The sequence below is a fragment of the Amblyomma americanum genome, chromosome 3 (assembly GCF_052857255.1).
Source record: "Amblyomma americanum isolate KBUSLIRL-KWMA chromosome 3, ASM5285725v1, whole genome shotgun sequence".
NCBI lineage: Eukaryota > Metazoa > Arthropoda > Arachnida > Ixodida > Ixodidae > Amblyomma > Amblyomma americanum.
In genome coordinates this window covers 226,358,837-226,376,270 of record NC_135499.1, presented here as the reverse complement: position 1 = coordinate 226,376,270, position 17,434 = coordinate 226,358,837, and the positions used below count along the sequence as shown (strand labels likewise).

The following is a 17,434-nucleotide window of genomic DNA, read 5'->3' as shown; positions in this document are numbered from 1 at the left end:
TGCACTCATTACGGCAGTTTGGACACACCTGGTGGAAACGAATTGACGTAGGCCGTTTGGCGGGATCAGGTGGCGCTCTGAAATCGTCAACCGTCAAGGTACAGGCGTTTCTATGCACTTCGCTCATATTTCTTTCAGTCTAATCTGACTATCCTCCGCTGATTCTTTCATATTAATTGCGCGATCACAGTATTCCGATGGATTAACGAAATCAAAGGAAAGCACAATACGCTATAATTAGCGAGTCAAAGAAGCGAAAGCGCTGAACTCGCTTGCGTCGCGCGACGAACTTGGCCTCATCCTCCGACGTCCTCGCGTGACAGCAGGCCAAGTGGCAGCTGGTTTGCCTTTGGGCGGGTCGTGCCAGCGGTAAGCGCTAATAATGGTCGGCCAAATGCGACGCGCCACCGACTATGGAGTCCTTCACTCATCGGGCGAAACGTGATCGCCCGGCTCCCTCTCCGAAATTGCAAACGTCTGGCGACGTGCCCCGGATGTGTAATGATCGTATATACGATGTAAAAAAACGAAGTGCTCGCCGCAACATCGAAACTACTTTTGTGGCTGTCGCCTTTTTTTTTTTGCATAAATACGTATAAGTGGCCGGGTTGCAAATGCGATAACATGAGTTGCGGGGCGGGGCGGCATGCTTGTCTATATGCTCCTCTCGCCCCCTGCCCCTCCCTCTAAATTTCGATGCAGCGTGTCGAAGCTTCAAAGATAACCGCCGCGTTTCCTTAGGAAACCCTTCGAAGCCCCTTTCTTTTCCCCTTCGTGGAATATGTTGCGTATGTGTGAGCAGTGTTGCGTAATTCAAAAATTCTATAGCACCAATCGGAATGTGTCAGAGATGACAGCACATGCACAAATGCATCTCTTATACAGAGGATGACGAATTCGCAGCGAAACGAAGCCTGGTTGGTCGGGAATTCCGCTTGTGTCAAACTACGGTTTGCAGCTTCTAGCATGCTAGAATAAAAGGAGAGAATAAATGAAACACTTGCAAAAAAAAGGTGTTGCGTCATCAGTCAACAGTTTTTCTGGCTTCCTTAATATAGCACAACACCTTTCTGATACACGTAACTACGCGACGAAAGCATTGCGTTCTGACAATTATGGCCAGCCTGACCAAGACTATAGTGAGCGAGCAAGAAACATTTATTACATTAAGGGAGACGCGCATGAAGACGCACCCTGTAAGTGAGAAAATAAGCACAAAGTTGCATTCTAGTTCGCAATAAGATTTGCAACTCAGCTGTACTAGCCCACTGTGGCAAGAGGAAGCCTCTGTTTCCATCACTAGACGCGCCATAATATAGAATTGGTTTTACGCAGGTAAAACGACCGAGTACGGCTCACATTGCTCCTCGCGTTCACGAGCAAATAAATAATAAATAAATGTCAGCAATCGAAAAAAATAAACGAATACGAATACGGTTTATTTTCATGTTTGTACAAAACATGGGGAGATGGAAGAAAAAGCTGCTGAACAGCTACTTGACAGGCTCCCACCCCCCTTGTTTACATAGGCAACAGCAGCTCATAAAATATACATATACAGATCAGCATACACACACAAAAAAACACGTTTTGGTGGATATTTTATACATCACTAAAATTGGTGAAAGACAATTTCCGTGAAATGTATAGGTACGAAACGCAGTGTAAGTATGCATGATTGAAAATACTTCAAAGATTTGAAGGAACAGCAGTTACAAAACCAAACAGAAGAATTAACAGGTACACAGAGCATACAGATCAAACCTGAGAAAAAAAAATTCCATAAAAGGTAGTGCATAGGTAGTACAATTGTACCATTTGAGAAAGAGAAAAAAAAGTAATTACCCTTTTCTTAACCCTATTTCTAAACAACTAAAGGAATAAATCTCTGAATTCTCTTTTCGAAATGCTCATCACATCAATTTCTTTGCAAAAAAAAAAAATAATTAAATACACTTGGTACTGTGTGCCGTAACATTTGTTCACCATAATTAGTGCGGTTACTATGAACTTCCCAGTGCTCAGGATGTCTAGTTGTTTAATAATGGGTATTCATTTGCAAGTTTGCCAGATTAGTTATGAGATTAATGCCTTGTTTCTTTTCATCCCTTAACTTTTTACAAAGATGATAGTTATACAAGTTCTCTATGCTAATTAGTCTAAAATTTCTAAGCAAGCTGTCTACTGAGTTGTCTGGTGAAGAATCTGCAATAATCCGGATCACTTTATTTTGCATTACCATCAGTTTCCTGATATTTGTTGAGGTTGTCTGGACCCACACTAAAAAGCAGTAATTTATGCGCGATAAAAACAGTGAATAATAAATTAGCAGTCTTGTGCTTACAGGAAATAGGTCTCGATGCCTGTAGATTAATCCTATAGTGCGAGCCAGGGTCGTGATAACATGATTACTGTGCGAGTCCCAGAGCATGTGCTCTGAAAAAATTACGCCTAAAGTTTTAAATTCTGTCACAATTTCTGTCCGCTGACACTGTATTTGAAGAATATTATTTGGAACAATGTCTCTGCCCTTCGCTCGGAAAATACCTGCTTTAGTTTTTTTGGGTACTAATAACCAAGCCGTTGCAGGAACACCAATCATGAAGTTTGCTTAAAGTGTTGTTTGCATGATTAACAAGTTTTTCGTAATCGTCACCTTCGAGAAACAGGCTGGTGTCATCTGCGTATATCAGAAATTTCGTATCACCATCAATGTTAACAACATCGTTTATGTGAATATTAAATAAATAAAGGCCCAAAATGCTGCCCTGAGGGACACCAAACGAAGTACATTTAAATGTGGAGGTGCTGTTGTTTACTGAAACAGACTGCATGCGAGTACTAAGGCATGATTCCATTAACTTCAAGGCAACACCACGAATTCCGTAGAATTCTAATTTTCTCAGCAAAATACACCGGTTAAGAGAATCAAATGCCTTTGTAAAGTCTATAAAAACTCCCAGTACGAATCGTTTTTCTTCAAGTTTTTTAGAATGAACTCTTTTTGGTGAAGCAGGAGAAGTTCGGTGGAACAATGTTTCCTAAAACCGTATTGACAGTTAGTCAGGATGTTATGTTTATCTGTAAATAAAACCAGACTTGAATGGATGGCGTTTTCAAGCACTTTGGAAAAAATTGGTAAAATAGAAATTGGTCTGTAATTTGCTAAATTATTTTGTCACCTTCTTTGTGTAGAACACAAACCTTTGCGCACTGTAGCTGTGCTGGAAATACTCCACTTGACAGCCAATGATTGAAAATATGGGCAAGTGGGACAGCAATAATGTCAGCAATGAATTTAATCGGTCGGACTTGAATGTCAAAGATATCACTGGAGCTAGTATTTCTTAATTTCATGATAATAGAGAAAACTTCCGTTTCTGAAACTGGACTCAAATAAATTGTCTCAAGACAACTGCCAGTCAAGTATTGGGCGCAGTCTCCTGACGGTGCAGGAAACTTCAAGTTTACTAGGTAGTCATTGAAAACATTAGCTAGATCAGTTCCTGAAATCGTTGTGCCATTCACAGCCATTTCACTAATTCCTTTTGATGCCTGCACGTTTTGAAATATTGAGTTTAGTTTTTTCCATGTCACGGCCGCGTTTTTGGATGATCCTAAAAAGATTATTGAAATAGTTATCTCTGGCATGCTTAAGTTCCTTGTTTAATTTATTACGATACTTCTTAAATGATTTAAGCAGTTCGGGATCCCGTTGGTTAAGAAATGCTTGGTACATTGTATACTTTGTTTTTATTTTAGCAAGTAAATCTCGAGTATTCCATGGTTTTCTGATCTTTTTCGATTTGGAAAAATTCAAAAATGGAAAGCTTGTTTCGTAAGCAGTTCTTAACAAGTTAAAAAAGATATCAAAAGATATGTTTGCATCAGATGAAGAAAACACGTTCTATCAAGATGCAGTTCATATTTTTTGGCGGAAATTTTCGCAGTTTCTGGATGAAACATTTCTAGAAGGGATCAGAAGGCTAGTTTTTTTTTTTAGGATGTGGGATGACTACATATACAGGTAAGTGATCGCTAAGATCGCAAGCTATGACTCCAGATGCAAAAGTTTTGATGGAGGAGCTGAGGAGAAAGAAATCTATTAGCGTCGAAGACGTACTAGTAATTCTAGTTGGAGAAGAAATAGCATTAATTAGGTCATAGCTCTCGTATAACCATATCATTTCTTTTGACTCACAAGTATTAGAAGTCAAGTCAATGTTGAAGTCCCTACCACAAATTAAGTTAAGCTTATTAGTTATGCAGTATTGAAACAGAGTTTCTACGGAAGAACAGAATGTAGCGTGATCACCATTAGGGGGTCGGTACACGACAGAAAAGACATGGTTACACAATGCTATTGTTAACATTTCGCATTCAGATTTCGAAGAGGTGAAATCAGGCAAAAGGTCACATCTGAGATTTTCCTTCGCTAACAAGGCAACACCGCCACCACGGCGTAAAGAGCGATTCAGGTAGAACACCTCATATCCGGGTATTGAAAAAACATTGTCATTACTAGTATACCAGGTTTCTAAGAGCATAATGACATCAACAGAAAAGCCAATACTATCAAAAAAACAAATCTAAATACTGATGTTTATTTCTGGCAGACTGAATATTCAAATGAAAAACCTTTAAACCTTTGAGACGCCTACCACCAAGATGCGACTTTAGTTTGTCAGGAGTAATATGCATAAATAGGTCGCGACACTTGTAGAATCACTTATGCAAGCGTCATCAAGTGATTTTTAGACTTGATAGCAATGGCTGTGTCACCTTCTTTCTGTCTAACGAGAACTTTGCCGCCACTCTGCCAAACGAAGCGATAGTTCTTGTCACGTGCCCATTGCTTTGCCTCCCAGAGAATTGCTCGGGTTTGTTTAGTCAGATTATCTTGGATGTACACATTTTCATCTTCATATGCATCCTTCAGTTTCTTTCGGTTTTTGAGCCAGTCATCACGAACAGCCTGCCGAGCGAAGCTGATTCCAGCGAACAATGATTCCAGGCGTCTTATCGGGTTTGCATGGCAATCGGTGAATTGCTGTGACGTCACTAGTCGTTAGCTGCGGAAGCTCAAGAGAAGTAGCACAGGCGTTGACTTTGACAACATCTTCATGATCTGTTTTTGTATGCCGTGAATTTCTAGATTTAACCTCCTGTTATGTCTCTCTAGTTCGTTGATTTCTTTCTTGATCTCCTAAATCTGTCCATTGCTCTGGGTAGTCTCAAACTGTTCAATCCGCTTTTTCATATCAGCCAGGCTATGGTCATGTTGGCTAAGCTCAGCTAGTGCTTTGTCAAACTGTTCAGACATCAGCTGAACGCTTTCTTCCATAGAAACAACAGTGTCTGTGCGCGACTTTACTTTTTCTTGAACCACCTGTTTCTTCCTTCGGCATGCTTAGCATCTAGAGGGCCTTCCAAGAGCAGAGACCATGAAAGAAATTACAAGATATGCATTAACGTACATACCAGAAGCAGAAGTCCTAAAAATCCAAACAAACGCTTTTACTTTGCGCGGCTACCAGCACGCGCCGCATGGCTCTATACACATTCAAAAACTTCTGCGGAAATTTTGTATCTTCGGTACACCCCATTGATTTTCTACGGCCGTCGGAGCTGAAGTCTGATTTTAAGACGAAATCCTTTAATGGCTCCTACTCCCGGTCGAGATCCTGTCCGTCCGTTACGTTGCCAACCGGAAGCCACGGCAACGGAAGTGACGTCATACCCACACTGACCTGTGCCGATTTGCACCAAAATCGATGTCCAGCCTAATTCGACTACGGCGAACACCATGGTGACCCCCAAATTTGGCCCAGGTCGCCCCCAAATTGCCCCCTCCCCCGAAATTTCACCTTGGCCGAAGGCTTTCGCATCGAGCACTTTAGATCGCTAAAGTTCCCTCTGAATTTTTGCACCGAGCAGGAAGATTATCAAATTCAATTAACATGTTCGCACAGCATATCTCGCCGCACTGTGAAGTTATCTTCCAATTACAAGGGAAAACATGTCCACTGAGATACGCAGTGCTCGCTACTGCCGTCCGGCAGATGACGCAGGTTGTTAATGTCCTGTATGATTACAGAGACCTCCCATCGACGCCCATGTATTTCATCAACGCTGTTATCTTTTATTTTCTTTTTCTCCTCCTCGTTGTTGTTATTCTTCTTTCAGGCCTAACTGAGTAACTCAGAGGCTGCAGCAGACCATCAGGAAGACATCCCTATCAGTTTATACGGCTTTCTCTTGAAAAGAGAGTCATTTAATTAATAAATAAACGTCAGATATGGCGCCCAGCAGCAGCCTCGGTGTTTCAGACTTAGGGAGACATTGGGCTGTCAGTGACGCCGTGTGCCGCCTTTCTTTTCGCAAGGCATGGAAAGTGATCCGTCGTGGCGTGTTCACTGACCGAGCAGGGAGAGCGCCAGGGTGCACAGCTCGAACTGATTCCACTTGGCAGCGAAGAAAGAAGCGCCCGCAGCGGCGACCCGAAGAAGCAGCTCGGCCGCGTGCGCCCCCAAGAAGACGAGGTGCGCGCGGCCCAGCGCCGACCGCTGCCGGCCGTTCCACTCGTGGCGTTCGGACGCCAGCAGCGCGCCGTTGAGCAGAGCGAGCGCCGCCGACGCCACGGCCAGCCTGCGAGACAACGGAAGGGCCTCGCTTAATTCGGTGTGCCTCCGCCGGAAGCGCGCGCGGCGACGTGTCAACAAGCTCCCTGCCGGCCTGCCCAGCGCACAAACAGGTTCCCGACACCCTGAATGGTTCTCCGCAACGGATTTGCCCATTCAGTCCCGCCGCTGGCCACTGAGCTCTGCTTCGCTTCGCTGCTGGCGACCGAAGAATTTGTCGACACGCTTTTCCTTCGTTGTCCCGTTACCGTCACGATGCCCATAAGCGCTGGAAAAAAAGGTAACTAAGGCCACTGAAATCTTCGACTTCCGGAATATCCTCGCCTCATCCGTGGCACGGAAAACGGAATGATATCTAAAAATATTAAGGGCAGTTGCTGCTGATTCCTCTTGGGAAAATACTTCTTATGCCATTATCTTATCTTATCCCAGCTTATCCCATTTGTTTTTTGGGGTGGCTGTTTCGAACAAGTATCCTCCACTTCTTCATATCCGCGCTTGTCTCTACTGTCTTCTCCCGAAGATTTAGTATCTCCGCATGTTCTCTCGATCCATCTGTTCTTTGGTCGTCCCCGCACTCTGCTTGCTTCCATGCCCACCTCTATAACAGCCTTCTCCCGGCATGATCCTCATACCCTCCTCATCGCATCATCAAACTACCTGAGCACTGTCTCCCGCAGCTTCGCTCCTCTGCTCGAAACCTTAACCACGCTCCTTATAGAGTCATTCCGTACTCAATCCTTCCGGCTGCGGGGCCGTATTTCGATGGAAACAAAATGTAAAATGTAAAAAAAAAGCGCCCGTGTGCTTTGCGATATCAGTGTACGTTGAAGAACCTCAGGTGGTTTAAATTAATCCGGAGCCCTCCACTACGGTGTCCCTCATAGCCAACGTGTCGCTGCAGGACGTTAAACGACACTTTTTTCTCCACGCAGCCCACAAAGCATTCTCACCTCAGTCACTTACGTCCTCTTGACGTTCTCTTCGACAGCACAAGTGGTTACAGCAGTACGTGATACCCCACATACAACGAAGTGCAATTGTTTTATTCATCTGAATTTTATCTATCGCCTGGAAATTCAGATTATACTGAAAAGTGGTTCGTCCGCGTACGCAGCTAAAGAGCGTGCTGCTTCTTGGGGCTAGTGGGGATATCAGAAATCGGAAGCGGTTTTCGTGTGGATTTCGAGGCCAGTGCCTTAGAGAACTCAGCTCCAGCACGGGCGTGCAGTGTTCACTGCCAACTTTTAGACACCAAAAGAAAAGAAAGGTATTGCGCTACCCGAAAAAAAAAAGGGGGCGCGGGAAAAGTGTTACATTTTGCGCAATACTTTACACCAAGTCTGAAGAAATGTTCAGGCAAGTACCAAAAAGGCCAGTCGATGTTTCGATGGACAGATGTAAAAGTACCTAAAGTATGGAAGGGAACAAAATTTGAACATTCAACTAATGATTGCTTCACAATTATAATTGACAACCACACTTTTTCCTATTTTCTAACTAGTCTTCCTCTTGGAATATGATATCCAAAAGTCATTCTGATTTATAGTAAAGAAATCACCATAAAATTCACCTTTTCTTGCAAACTTGTTGTTACCTTTCTTTACGCTTAATCTTGGCCACAGTGAAATCCTTGGCGGGTTTGTCTTATTTGTTTAGTGCTGAGTAGTATAGGTTCCTCATGCTTGGCTCAAAAATTCTTCGAACAGCCAACGTTTTCAATAATGAATTCTTATTTCCAGGGAAACGCCGTGGGCTAGACAAGCCGTAGTGCAGTGCTCCGGATTTATAAGGATCACGAGAAGATTGGTTCTGGGGGAAATGAAATGGCGCAGTATCTGTCTCATATATCGTTGGACACCTGAACCGCACCGTAAGGGAAGGTATAATGGAGGGACTAAGAGAAGAAAGCAAGAAAGAGGTGCCATAGTGGAGGGCTCCAGAATAATTCCGACCCCCTGGGGATCTTTAACGTGCATTGACATCGCACAGCACACGGGCGCCTTAGCGTTTCGCCTCCATCGAAACGTGGCCGCCGCGGTCGGGTTCGAACCCGGGAGCTCTGGTTCAGTAGCCGAACGCTGTCACCACTGAGCCACCGAGGCGGGTAAGGATCACGATATGTTTATGAATTTATACTCCACTGAAATGCGACCACCGCTACCCGGGTCGAAACCGCGCCCTCCCGAGAGACCCTAGATGAGGAAGGCTCACTCTCTGCTGGCGGCGACATCGTAGAGAAAGCCCCGCACTTTGTCGGCCGGCCTGGCCACCAGGCTGACGGGCCTCTGTGCGAGCAGGCGCCGCAGAGAGGCCGCGTAGCGGCGCTGACCCTCGCTGGCCGTCGGCTCGGACCGGTCCTCCTCGAGCTGCGATACGTCAACCTTTTTTTTTCTCCGGTCTTTCATCCGCTCCTTGCGCAGTGATTCGCTTCGACAAATCATGCTATTTCTATGCAGACAACCAAAATCAGCACAGTCAGGCCAGCTGCGCCCATTTGAAGACAAACGCCTCTCCCATTGATCTCGAAGAAACCCTGTTCTGCGTCGGCTGCGGCCGCCCTATCCCCTGCAAACTATCTCACCTGATCCGCCGGCCAGACTCCCCGTCGCCTCCTGCCTGCAGTTAACTCTCTTGGAACCCACTCTGTTGCACTAAGAGACAATCGGCTTTCTTTTCTCGACACCACATGCACAGCGTATTGTCCCCCCCCCCGAGTTCACCTACGATGTTATTAATCCGAGTTCTCTCCTAAACGAAACAAACAAAATGAGCACAAATTAATATCCTGAAAAGATTGCGGTGCAGTACAGGCTGCAACACTCGGCGGCAGCCCGCGCTGTATCATCATCCCCATCTCGAAAGCAAATATGGCCGTCCATGGGAGATGGATTCAGTATTTTGGCGGCCGCGATACCTCGGTGATGACACGGTTGTGGTGTACCATTGATGGCATTTTATATGACCTAATAACCAAGCCTAGATGGAAATACTGATTGCTGTTAATTGTGCTCGGCTGATTTGCGCAGTCTTCCTTTTGCGTGCGCTTGGGAGAAGGTTCGCGACAGTCAGCGGAGCACGGCGAGAGGCTGACCTGGCGCTTCTTGGCGTAGAAGTTGTCGATGACGACGCCGACGAATAGGTTGAACACGAGGAACGCGCCGATGACCAGGAAGATGGCGAAGTAGAGGAGCGACCACATGTTGGCCTCCGGCCGGGGCTGCCGGTCGACGCCCTCGATGTCCATCACGTTCTCCACCACCTCGATCCAGCCCTCGAACGTCGCCACCTGCGCAGTCGGCGATGGGTTGCGTCTATCGACGACAAGACGGCCGCCGCTGAAAGAGAGAGGGCTGGCAGTGGTGTTTCCGATTACTGCATGCGTTGCCGGACAACTATGTGCTGGCACGACAACTGTAGTGGCACGCATGCGCCTGTCCACTCAGCCACGGGGTACGGCCTTCGGAATGGGCTCGAGGCAGAAGCTACACACAAGAAAAAACGTTATGTAAAGGGAATATACTGTGTTGATTCGGACTAAGGAATTGCTTAAGACGCGTTCTCTTTGAATTACGTTATAGGCGGCGTGTGTATCGTAATAGACTAAAATATGAAATTACTGTTTCGTTTAGTTCAGCAATACAAATTCTGAAAACAGCTCCTCATTCACTGATGCCCAATTTTGATTCTGATCGCGCTTGTACCGCAAGTCCGCGGCACGAGTGAAATGATTGCCATTAACTTGACCCGAGTACTAAAAGAGCTGCATAGCCTTTACTGGCAGTCGTATTTCGAAAAAAAAAAATTCCTGGTGCAGTCATCGATCCCAGCATCACCGTCAGGCTACTTCAGTCGACCTACTACCTCAGCTAAAGACGATGGTTAGCAGACGGCAGGGCGACGCCAAAACGATTCACAACTCGATGTACAAGCGATTCATGACCAATGCGAATGCTGCCAAGGAAATCCCCCTAGTGCGGATTAAATTTAAAACAACGCAATGATTTCAAATAACGCAGAAACGAGCGAAACCTGTCAAGCTCTCCTTAGCTGAAGAAAGTCTGCTTTTATGCTAATCTTTTATGAGCTATTATTTTAATACTAATGTAACATCTATTAATAATAACAGCATAATTTCCAACTTTACGTTTTCGTTAACAGGCTACTCCGAAATGTAGAGGGCGCGAATAACGCGACAGCCATGCCTGTAGCAGCGCGAGCGAGGCCTCGGCGAGGTTGTCGAAGTGGACGTGCTGGTTGGTCCAGGCGAAGCCCAACATGTGGCAGGTGGCACGGTCGGGCACCAGCGCCGGGTCGACCAGCTGGCCCCGCGAGTCGAGGCAGCGCCACAGGCGGCCCGCGAACATGCTCACGCCCACCACGCCGAAGATGACCCAGATGAAGGCGCACACCACGAGCACGTTGCCGATGGATGGCACCGACGAGGCCAGCGCGTCTACGAGCAGCTGTGTGCACCAGTCGTTTATATAAGCACCCCGTGCTGCTGCTGCTGCCTTTTCTATGTATACGTTAGGCAACAACAGCTGCGACGCATGTGACACCCGTCGTACAAATGTTTTTTTGTCAGGTATTGTCGAAACGTTAAGGGGCGCTCACATTAGCGGGAAAACGCGCAACGCCGGGCGTTTCCCGCGTGCCGCTTCCCGCCCAAGCCGGTTTTTCTCCCGCGGACAGCCTGCTCTCCCGTCCCGCGGAGCGATGGGTTCGGTACCTATTTTTCCCGTGCCGGTGACAGAACAGCCAATGGGCGCCGACCGTGAACCGTGACGTCGGTCCCAGTTCAGTGACCCCGTCGGCGGAGGCGGAGGCTGCGCGCGTCCGGCCGGCCCGGCCGGCCGGGGCGCTCGGCGTCTGCTTTGCCAGGGCGACGGGAGGGGAGCTAGCAGGGTGCGCTTTCCAGTCTTCTCTAGTGTCACGTGACTATCCCCTTCTCTTTCTGCTCGTTCGGGTCCTCCCTCAGCGCCTCCTCTCTCCACATTCCAAGACAACCACAGCGAGAAAACGCGCGTAGTGTGAGCGTCATTCCGAGGAGCTGCGCGGCAGCGTCGACGTTGACGCTGTGCCGGCGCGGGAAGCTTCCCGCTAGTGTGAGCGCGCCTTTCCATTTCCTGCGCTGGGCCGGTGAACAAAAGCGTTATTTCTGCGGACGTCAGCGCCGTTGCCTTAACGCGCATGCATGCACTAAAAATCCGCAGGCCGTCATACTGTGCTATGCGATAAATCTGAATCAGCATTATAGGTTGTGCAGTTCGATGTTATATTGACAGCCTTCCCATTGCGTCTAATTTGATTTTTGCTCCGTTGTTGGGTGGGCTTATCGTGAGTGGCGGGTACGAGCTTCTGGAGGGTGGGACATGGATGGCTGGGTCGGAGGAGGCTCTTAGATGGGAGACGAATTTTTACCAGTGGGTTCCTTTAGGTGCAGCCACCGCAGGGTGTTCTGGAGGAGACGTCACGGCGTTCTCGCATGACGAGGCCGCTACAGTAGGATGGAAATTTGGGTTATGTTCATTTTAAAAGAAAAATACAGCGCGAACAGAGACGACGGACGAAGAAGAGGAGCACCGAGTGCTTTACCGCTGACGCAGTAAATCACTCGCTGGCTCTTTGTGGTAATACCTCGCAGAATCGTGTAAATTGCTGAGGTTTTGACGGGCGAGTCCTAAACGAAAGCGGCATTTTTACGACCAACGTTTCAGTCTACAGTGGAACCTATAGTATGCGCACCCAGTGCGTGCGACGACTCGCATTTAAAACAGCTTCCTGGTGTACTCTATTCTATTTATACAAAATACCCCTAAGGGCCCTCGCGACTGAGGAAATTACATATGGAGGGGGGGGGGGGGTGCAGTAAATAAATAAAAATAGCAAATAATGAAACAAATACAACGAAAAAACACATAACGTGATATCAGAATAGAAATGCTAACTGGCTATAATTTATCCTCAACAAGTGTAAACGGTGGCGGAGAACGCGTTGAAATTTCGGATGTTGCGACGACCGGCGGTGACCACTGGCAATAATCCTGGCTGGTATTTGAATAATTGGCACACGCAGCGTCACCGAAATTATTCCGAATGACAATAAAGCCGGTGACATGTGCGTGTTCCTGAAATGCGATCTGGCACTCAACCGCAGTCAAGCTCTAGCGGTTTGAAGCTACGATTCGCACGTGAGACACGCGACAGTCGGTGCGAGACGGCTTTTCTGTTCGCTTCAACATCGAAAACATTGTGCAAATTAATCGTACCGTTCATAAGGCTAGGTTATTTTGTCGTCTGTCGCTTCCTGTGTGTGACGCCGCGCTAGGAAATTCGGATATCTGAAACACAATTGCTCGTTGCCAACTTTCTAAATAAAATTGGGGGAGCACGGACTGAAGGGGAGAAACAGGTCGGGACACGCGCTGTTGTCTGCCGTAAACATACACATCCCAACTCTTTTCGCTAATTAGAGGTCTTTACACGAGCACGGCCCTTACATGAATGTGTGCATCAAATCCCTTTTGCTGACGTCACCAGTGAAGGCTTATGATGTCCCTGCCCAGAGATCTGTCTCGTGAATGCTGCGATGTCCATAGACATTCCTAAAAGAAAACGACGGAACTTGTGTGCGTGTCTTTATCTCTGAGCACGCACTCTGGTTCTCTTGCTTCAGCATGAGCTATTAAAAAGGCTCGGTACTAATTAGCTGGCGTGGACGGCGGTGCCTGGTTGCCCCTCAGGGGCATGCTGTCGCGTGCAAACAACAATGGAGCAATGGGAAAGAAGTAGAAAAGAAACTGCTGGCTGAGCGAAGTGGTGACCTCGCAGGGATAAAAAGAAGTTGAAGGTTATGCAAGCTACACGAGCGGTTGGCGGTGATTGGCGAATGATAACGGCCATCGCTTATGCGCCAGGCTCCTGCTTATACTCCTAATCGTACATAAGCTACACCACTCGTTGGTCGCTGTGACAGTTCAGGGAAATACTTCTGCCTTCACGACGAGTGCGAAAAACAAATACGTGAATGAAGCTAACAAAAAGCGTAAAGGCGCGAACACACACGAAGGGTGTCATGGATTAGTCAGTGCTTACTCATTGTTTGTCCGACTGATCTATTTGTCGGTTGCCAAGCCAAGTGATCGACTATGAATGATCGAAGTACGAATTAACTAATCGACACGTTCTCTCTCTCGCTCGCTCGCTCATTTTTATTTTGTGAATTTAATACCTACAAACTTGATTGGGCGCATAGTCAGCTCGGCTAGTAAAAGGTCCGAATACAAGATATTCACAAAAGAAATGACAGACATTCAAACAACAAGTACACAAAAGACGTTAAATACTACAATCACGGTATTGCGTATGTGTAAAACGCAGAAAGATTCTGAAAAAAAAAAATGGCGAGTGAAAGAGACAAGAGAAAAATAAGTTTACAAATGCACAAAACCAAACACAAGCATATTTAGTCCCACAGTTCCGGATAGACAAAAAGAAGGTGTTTTTAACAAGACCGAAAAATTATTTTTGAATTTGATGCCATCAGGAGCCTCATAACATATATGGGAACCGCTGATTTCTAATAGCCTTTCACCATAAGTGTTGTGACATGGCGGTAGGTTAAATCTATTATTAGTGGCGCTCTTGTTTGTTTCAGCGACACATTTGATTTCATTTTATGCTGTTGATTACGGCTGATCGATTTTATGACTAAGCGGCCAGCTTGTTAAACGGCTCATTTGGCGGCTAACTGATTGGGTACACGACCGTTTGGTTTATACATTGAAACACCGCAGGCTCGATCGACCTTCAGCAGGCAGCTACGGCCGGACTGTAGGGGACCGCACCTTCATTCCCGGCAGGAGGGACACGATGCGCACCGGCCTCAACGCCCGGGTGGCCCGCAGCACGTCGGTCACCGAGCTCTGCACACCCACCACGTCGAGCACCTCGTAGAGCAGCGAAGTCTGCAAACAAAGCCGCAGCGAGGCACCATCGGCCGCGCGACTCCTCATTGTGACAAAAAGGAAATCTGCCTACACCTAATACAGGTTGTTTTGCAGTTTTGGAAATTACTGCGACACAATGTTTTCAGGCGTAGGAATTTTTTATTAAAGATGTCTGCAAGAACTGTCCTTGAATTGTAAACTACGAAATAAAGTTCCTGCAGGCAGTCTATAGTCTACACAAAAGTCTGTACTGGAGATCTAACTGAAGTCTTTAAACCGTCTACAGACAAAGGTCTACTAAAAGTGTAAGGCTACAAATCTACAGATTTTCTACAGATAATTGTCTACTGATGGTCTAATAGATGTCTACAACTGACTGTAGACAAAGGTCTATTGAAAATATAATGGCATAAATATATGAAATGCTTATAGTTAGTCTATAAGAATAACCAGACAGTCTATACACCTTGTAGACAAAGCCCATATATTGTCCGAAGACACATTTATAAGGAGGGCACTCACAACCTCTATAGATGGCGCTAGTTTCGAGTTTGCCGTGTACGGCGAAGTCGAAAGACTGAACCAACACGAAACCAAGGCAAAACTAAGACTGCGAACTCGCGGCGGTGTGCGAGGCAAGAATGGCATCAGCCCCGGACGCAAAGCTAGCCAAATAATGCTCACATTAAGACCATTGCTTTGCATGGCCTGGATTCCTCCACTGACTGCAATGAGCCGCCAATGCCGCCTAATTACCACCCCATTTTGGTCCTGCCACGCATGCTCTGCTTCTTGCAGCAGGTGAGTAAAGTTCCTTCCCACAAAATGACATCGTCTCCTCGCCATCCTTTTCTGTTCTTCATGTTCGCGCTTGAACATCTTTCTCGAAAATAAGGAGAAAGGAAAAGGACAAATACTCTGAAAATTTGTTCGCTTGAGTGCACAGGACAGAGTTCGCCTGATGTGTTGAATCTCCTTTGTGTGCACTGGCACATACTGTCGGCTGTATGGTTCAGCTCTAGACATGCAACTGAGAAAACAGATCTATAGCCCTTACTCAAACGATAAAATCATAAAATAGTTTTATTTTGTACGTCTGTTGTTGCCCTGCTGCATATATACTACTGCGTGTCTATGTTACGTGTGTGCACCACGCCAACTCTTATTCTTGCGTGTTGCTGAAAAACAAAAGAATGCCTTTTTATTTGTTCTCGAATAACTGTAACTGTTAACTTGTGATGACAGTGCCCTGACGCTTTTATGATGCTTCTCCGCCCGTGTAATGCACCTTTAGGGACCCCTACGGTAATGAAATGAAGTGATATGAAAGTTAAGCAATGGGCGTAAGCAGCTTCCTACGCTGTCGCTCCTCCTAGCCTCGTCCAAGTCGGCAGCTCCGCAAGTTGGAGGTTCGCCCTCCGACCACTGCGAGGTTTCGTCGGCCGCCGATCGGCTTACCGGTGAGCACAACTGGGCAGCCGCACTAGCACTATGGCACGGCAGCTGCTTCGCCACACGCGCGTTACTTTGTTTCACCCACCGCCCGCAGGGGGAATCTTGGCAGAGCTCCCTCTCGCCTTCGGTGCCGAGCTGCAGCACCTCGGAGGCAGAGAACCGATTAGACCGGCTCGCATGGCCAATAGCATCCGCGGCTTTGATAGTGCGCGGCGGGAGGCATCGCTGCGCGCGCCTGGAAGATTTCAAAGCCTGCCGAGCAGATATAGATTCAGATTTTAAGGCAACAGCGCTAACGCTCCCGTTCCTCAGAAAATCCGGCGTCGTCGGCGTTGTGAGCGAAAAATCCTCGGAGAAGCAATATAGCTGGGCTACCTAGGTAATGTGGCCTTGTGACGTCATCAATACGTGCCCCGGATTGTGAGCACACTGACCACCGCGGCAGGCGGCAGGTGGCAGTAAATTAATGATTGGTCGCGAGTGGTTGCTCGGGAACAGCCACCTGGGTCTCACAAGCCCCATCGGTGACAGCACCTGTCATCGCAGGGCTGTGTGGCGCATCGCTTGACCGCTGCATCATTGCGCCAGTAGTGATATGAGGACTCCCGCCGATCTATAAATGTAAGCTCGAGAATTCCGCATATGTGGAAATTAACCAATTAACGCTACCCCGTCGGACACTTGAGGCGGAGCTTAAGTGTCTCCTCCAATTTTTTCTGGTTCTCTGTCCGCACCAGCGTTCCTTCACTTTTCTCCCCTCTATTGTCTTCTTTGTCCTTTGGCTGACCTTTTGCTTTCTTGTTTCCCGTTCCTTCTGTCTTTCCTGGCCAGTGTTTTTTTATTGCGAAGCAATACTACTTTAGGTCGCACTTCAGCCCGTTCCGTGGCGAGGCGGTGGTAGGCACCATTGACCTTTAGCGTCGTGACCTCGCTGCGTGACGTCACACCACGTGACCTAGAGTGGCGTCACACCAGCTATGTAAAAACGGGGCCCCATCTCACGCCGTCGCGAGACGAGGCGGTAGCCACCAACGGCGGCCTAACTCCCGCTCCTCTCACCAGGGGCGCTACGGTCGGTGTGGCGTCACACCAGCTGTGTAAAAACGGGGGCCCCATCACGCCGTCGCGAGGCGAGGCGGTAGCCACCAACGGCGGCCTAACTCCCGCTCCTCTCACCAGGGGCGCTACGGTCGGTGTAACGTCACACCAGCTGTGTAAAAACGGGGCCCCATCTCACGCCGTCGCGAGGCGAGGCGGTAGCCACCAACGGCGGCCTAACTCCCGCTCCTCTCACCAGGGTCGCTACGGTCAGAGTGACGTCACACCAGCTGTATAAAACAGCTCCGCTCCTCTCGCCAAGGCAGTCATACAGCCAGATGTTACGAT

General features: G+C 47.4%; 2 protein-coding genes across 2 annotated transcripts in view; both read right to left on the bottom strand.

Moving 5' to 3' along the window:
- Positions 1-6,261: 6,261 nt before the first annotated feature.
- LOC144123660 (sodium channel protein type 5 subunit alpha-like) lies at positions 6,262-9,910 on the bottom strand. The gene is made up of 3 exons (XM_077656455.1): positions 9,736-9,910; positions 8,856-9,010; positions 6,262-6,648 (listed from the first exon to the last, which is right to left on the bottom strand). The coding sequence occupies exons 1-3, from the start codon at positions 9,886-9,888 to the stop codon at positions 6,414-6,416; spliced, it is 543 nt and encodes a 180-aa protein (XP_077512581.1). The 5' UTR covers positions 9,889-9,910; the 3' UTR covers positions 6,262-6,413.
- A 126-nt stretch (positions 9,911-10,036) lies between these two features.
- Positions 10,037-17,434, bottom strand: part of LOC144124401 (sodium channel protein type 4 subunit alpha B-like) — a 32,878-nt gene continuing 25,480 nt past the window's right edge. Inside the window, exons 20-22 of the mRNA XM_077657027.1 lie at positions 14,492-14,611; positions 10,847-11,107; positions 10,037-10,126 (exon numbers count right to left, since the gene is read on the bottom strand). Of these exons, the coding sequence (XP_077513153.1) occupies positions 10,037-10,126; positions 10,847-11,107; positions 14,492-14,611 (471 nt within the window). The remainder of the gene's footprint in view (positions 10,127-10,846; positions 11,108-14,491; positions 14,612-17,434) is intronic.